This window comes from Aptenodytes forsteri, unplaced genomic scaffold (assembly GCF_000699145.1).
Source record: "Aptenodytes forsteri isolate BGI_AS27 unplaced genomic scaffold, ASM69914v1 Scaffold206, whole genome shotgun sequence".
Taxonomy (NCBI): Eukaryota; Metazoa; Chordata; class Aves; order Sphenisciformes; family Spheniscidae; genus Aptenodytes; species Aptenodytes forsteri.
Genome location: NW_008794544.1, coordinates 1,762,619 through 1,767,911, shown reverse-complemented (window position 1 = coordinate 1,767,911; position 5,293 = coordinate 1,762,619). Strand labels below are relative to the sequence as shown.

Sequence of the window (5,293 nt, the reverse complement as noted above, 5' to 3'; positions counted from 1 at the left end):
CAGGGGGGCCGCTGCTCGGGGACTGGCTGGGCATCGGTTGGTGGGTGGTGAACAATTGCACTGTGCATCACTTGCTTTGTGTATTATTATTATTATTACCTTATTATTATTATTGCTATTATTATTTTATTTCAATTATTAAACTGTTTTTATCTCAACGTACGAGTTTTTCTCACTTGTGCTCTTCCAATTCCCTCCCCCATCCCACCAGGTGGGGGGGGAGTGAGTGAGTGGCTGTGTGGTGCTCAGTTGCCGACTGAGGCTAAACCACGACACTGGCAAAATGGTAGAGTAAAAATATCTGTAGAGTGGAAACCTGTTTAGTCACATTCCTGCCTGATCACATGAAAGAGTTAAAATTTTCAATTTTTTAGCTATGTCACTGAAACAGTCTTTTCCAATCACTTTCTCCAGCCTGAATGTACCGTCTTCTGAATTCCTCCTGTTGCTTAGATGGCCCCATAGGCTGGTTTTACTGCACAAAACCTCCACACATCTAGTATTGTCTCTGCTGCTTTCCTTCCCTTCCACTGGGTGCCGTCATAGCTGTTTCTAGTTTGTTTGTTACCTTGGGCTGCTGACAATTATAATTTAAAAAGTTATGTCCTGGTGTACATATCTAAATACAGAGCAGATTGCTGAAACGCCCGTGTGGCCCACTGTTCTGAATTCCCTACCATCCAAGCTCACTCGCTGCCCTGCGTCCTACAGGCAGACTTGCTGAGCCGGGAGGGCACAGCTGCATGGTGGAGAGGGATGGGAATGCTGGCCGCGGGCGGGCAAGCAGAGTGGGAAGAAGGCTCTCTCCCTGCCCCTGCACCTCCATCTGTCCCACAGTGCATAACTGTCACCCCAGCCTCCCCAGTTCAGCGGCATCCCACCGGCAGACTGCTCCTGGGGGTGAGGAGCGGGCACTCTGCATTAGCTGTCTGAGGTGGCCACACAGAAATCAGCGGTAAGGAAAGGGGAACACTTCAGGAAATGGCTTCCCATCTCGGCATCCAAAGCATCACAGGTGGAGCTTTCTTTAGAGGATACCTGAGGTCTCAGGTATAAGCTATAGTGTTGACCTGTCCTGTTCTTGCATTAAAAGGCTTTCACCGCAATCGAATGGGTGTGACCAGCCCCCTTCCCTTCCCAGCTCTCCTGCCTATACCTGGCCAAAGCAGCTGTCAAAATAAATGGCCCATACAGAAGAGCCCACCCTGCTCCATCACACCCAGTACAGGTGCACTGGGGTCTGAGATGCTTCTCTTTTCACTCAGTCATATTTAGTACTAATCCATTGCCATAATCTTAGTTATTATTTTAACTTTAATACTGTGGTTTCTTTAGTATGCATTGATAAGTATTCTCTGAAAAGGGAGAGAGCTCTCATTATTTCTGTTTCAAGGTGAGATATAGAAGAATGGAGAATCGCAGTGAATTGCCTGTAACCCGTAGCCTGGGAATGATGCGATAAAGTTTATGAAGTTTATGAAGTCGTGAGCATGTGGAGAAGGTGGATTACACACCTCATTCACGATTACTTACTGACTCCTATAATTCAGGAACTAGAGGATGTCAAGTGAGATAATCAACAGGGCCAAGTGCCGGGTCCTGCACTTCGGCCACAACAACCCCATGCAGTGCTACAGGCTTGGGGAAGAGTGGCTGGAAAGCTGCCTGGCGGAAAAGGACCTGGGGGTGCTGGTCGACAGCCGGCTGAACATGAGGCGGCAGTGTGCCCAGGCGGCCAAGAAGGCCAATGGCATCCTGGCCTGTATCAGAACTAGTGTGGCCAGCAGGAGTAGGGAAGTGATGGTGCCCCTGTACTCGGCCCTGGTGAGGCTGCACCTCGACTACTGTGTTCAGTTTTGGGCCCCTCACTACAAGAAGGACGTTGAGGTGCTGGAGTGTGTCCAGAGAAGGGCAACGAGGCTGGTGAGGGGTCTGGAGAAGAAGTCTTCTGAGGAGCGGCTGAGGGAACTGGGACTGTTTAGCCTGGAGAAAAGGAGGCTGAGGGGAGACCTCATCGCTCTCTACAACTACCTGAAAGGAGGTTGTAGCGAGGTGGGTGTTGGTCTCTTCTCCCAAGTAACCAGCGATAGGACGAGAGGAAATGGCCTCAAGTTGTGCCAGGGGAGGTTTAGATTGGACGTGAGGAAAAATGTCTTTACTGAAAGAGTGGTTAAACATTGGAAGAGGCTGCCCAGGGAAGTGGTTGAGTCCCCATCCCTGGAAGTATTTAAAAGACGTGTAGATGAGGCGCTTAGGGACATGGTTTAGTGGGCATGGTGGGGTTGGGGCGATGGTTGGACTCGATGATCTTGGAGGTCTTTTCCTTCCTTAATGATTCTATGATTCTATGATTCTATAATCAGGTGGCAAATTCAAAACCAGTGAGGTTCTTCATAGAGTCCCCAGGCAAACTCTGGGGCATCACAGCAGGGTTGCTTGGGTTGTGTAAAACTTCCCTGACCAAACCATGCGTTAGACAAAACTATGGAAGGAAAAATCCATCCCAGAGGATCCTGAACTTCACATTGCTGGAGGCTACGAGAGAACATCAGAAAAGTAAAGTTGCCCTTTGTTTGTTCTTAGGTATCTACTATTGACCAGACTGGGGATAAGACACCTGTCCACACCAAACCTTTGCTCTGACCCAGTACATACCCCCTAGTGTCACTACATATCCAGAAAATCTGTGCTGGAGCTGTGAATAAAACCTTAGCTGTCCAGCCTTTAGTCCAGTTCTCACGCACCAGCGGTGATGACTCTGCCCAATTCTGTGGGCTGTCTTCTTCCATTTTGTGCATGTTACTAAAGTAAAGAATATGATAAATTGAGTAAATATTCCTGACCTAAATGACAGAAGGTAGAATAAGAAAATAAAACTGTCAAAAAAGCCAATAAACCAAATAATGCTAACATGGTGAAGTGAATGAAGGTTAGTCTGCAGTGTTGCATGCACAGTTTGCTTCCTGCTCTACTCGGGGCTTCTTGTACATCCTAGGCACATGCCTTATCAGTATTTGTGTTTCATTATTAACTGTGAAAGCCCCTTTCCCTTGTCATAAAGGATGATAGCATGATACACCTTTGAAAGGTAAGTTTTTCACAGTTCTCAAGAAAGAAGAGAGGCCTTCAAACCCCAAGGACAAAGCTATTAAAATAAAAATATTCAAATGAAATAAGTAAGTATGAATAAAAAAGAGACAGGAAATGGGCCTTTAGAAATGTTAGCTTTAATAAAAAAAAGGGCAATTTTGGAAGCAGTGTCTGTCTAGGTATTATTTCTCTATGGCATATACCCAAGATTATTGTTGAAAAGCATCTTTCACTCTTCCAGTACATTAAGATAAAGTGCTACAGCTTACATTTCCTATTGGTATTTTTTCATTTTAAAACACCAGGAAGGTATTTTAAAATGACATGCATTGACTTGTATATTGGTACTAAGATTTTTTCTATACTGCCTGCAAGCAAAAATCACAGAACTATGGTGTTTCCATAGCAACTGCATGTTAATAAGGTGAAATTTCCAGTTTGATAGAGCTGAACAACTAATAATGTCAGCTTCCAATGTTGCAGAAGCTCAGATGTCAGGAAGGGTCAGCATAAAACACGGGGCTAAAATTGATTCTTTGCAACTTTCGTCTTTATTGCTAGTATAATTTTGGGAAAAGCCAATAAAAGATATGATTAAAACAGTAATCTCATTTTCACACACTTCTCATATCATAAAGCATCAACATTCAAAATATATCCGTTTAAAGCTTATTCATACATCTCCATAAGAAACATCATGCTCTTACTGCAAGCTCACTTTTCACCTTTGAGCTTTTACTATACAATACTTTATGGGAGAGTTCTGGGAATAGTTTTCAGGTAGTGGATGTCAGTAGACACCCACTGGCCATCAGTGTATGCTGATGTTTGTCAGTCAGAACATAAAAACTCATTAGCAATTTTTGCTGTAAAATCACAGTTCCCTTAAGGTCAAGAACTGAATTCAAGGGATATTTCTTTTTAAGAACCCAGAAGAAATCACAAATTGGGATCTGGTTATTAAATTCGATGGAAGTTCTTTCAAAGGCTAGACAGGTCTTTGGTTTTCCTTTCAATCCCTTTCTCTGTGTCTGTGGTCTAACAAAAGCTTTTCTGGAGGGTTCCAGTGGCTTTGGGTTGGAGACATTTGGCAAAGAGTGAAGCTAAAGAACAAATTTATCCCTGTGACAGGAAATCTCTTTCCTGGGTTAACAGTGCAGTGGATGGCCAGTGTTAAGTGATCTTATTCAGCTCCAGCATGGTACTGGCTTTTTCCAAAAAAGTGATGCTAGAATTAATTCAGATTGCAGTATGAAGCTGCTCTCTGCAACCCCTCCCCCCAATATAATTAAAATTAGGATAAAAATTAAAATAAAAGTGAAAATAAAAATAAAAAAGAACTGTCGAGATGCTTTTCAAAAGGAAGCTAGTATTTAAATCACGTATTTCCAGAAATTAAGGTTTTAAGTAAAATACCAAACATCAAGATGCTTACACTAAAATCAGAGTTGACAGAACTTGGTCTGAAATTTCTGTTTAAGAGATCATTTTTTCCCTGTGTTTCATCATGAACCATATGGCTCCATCTATGTTAGTATGTAATCATGCCATTGCCTGGCTCGAAGGCCAACTGTCAAGGAAAGGCCTATGCACATACTGTAGAATCATCTAAAAAAGGGTGGCCATAGCCAAATTCCCTATTTGGAGTGACTGGTTTTATTTCCCGAGCTGTGCTTGGGACCATTGGGAACTGCTGGCTGGCTTGGGCCAAATCTGTGCCAGGGACCATCCTCATGCCTGCACCAAGAAGACAACAGACATCCTTCCCTGAAATGTTCCCCAGCACTTTTGGTTCATACCCATCTGTCTTATTGTATCAGTGAAAACAATGAGTAAACAGTGGCCAAACCTCTGTATATATTGTTTTGTTAGTGATGTGTGCTACAGCCTGAAGATCATATAAATCTCATAAACTGTGAAAGAACAAAATATATCCTAGTATCATTGTAGAGCATATTTAAGACCTACTGAATGCAATTGTGGTGTAGTATTTTTGTGAATTTAACTCAGCTTTTATTGCAATCACAATTTAACTTGACCAGAGATGAGAGTTTTTGAAAATTTCACCACCTGAAAGTTGGTACAGTGCAAAATCTCTGTAAATTAATTTTTATGCATGTATATGTCTTTTCATAACAGATAATTTTAGTTCTCTGTATTAAAATCTCTGATTTAAAACCTTAATGTAAATTAAGAAATGTTT

At 42.7% G+C, this 5,293-nt stretch overlaps 1 protein-coding gene across 1 annotated transcript in view; it reads right to left on the bottom strand.

Annotated features, from left to right (window-relative positions):
• LOC103893328 (interleukin-7) overlaps window positions 1–4,825 on the bottom strand; it is a 105,907-nt gene extending 101,082 nt beyond the window's left edge. Inside the window, exon 1 of the mRNA XM_009272395.1 lies at window positions 4,688–4,825. Within this exon, the coding sequence (XP_009270670.1) occupies window positions 4,688–4,825 (138 nt within the window). The remainder of the gene's footprint in view (window positions 1–4,687) is intronic.
• Between the last annotated feature and the right edge of the window lie 468 nt (window positions 4,826–5,293).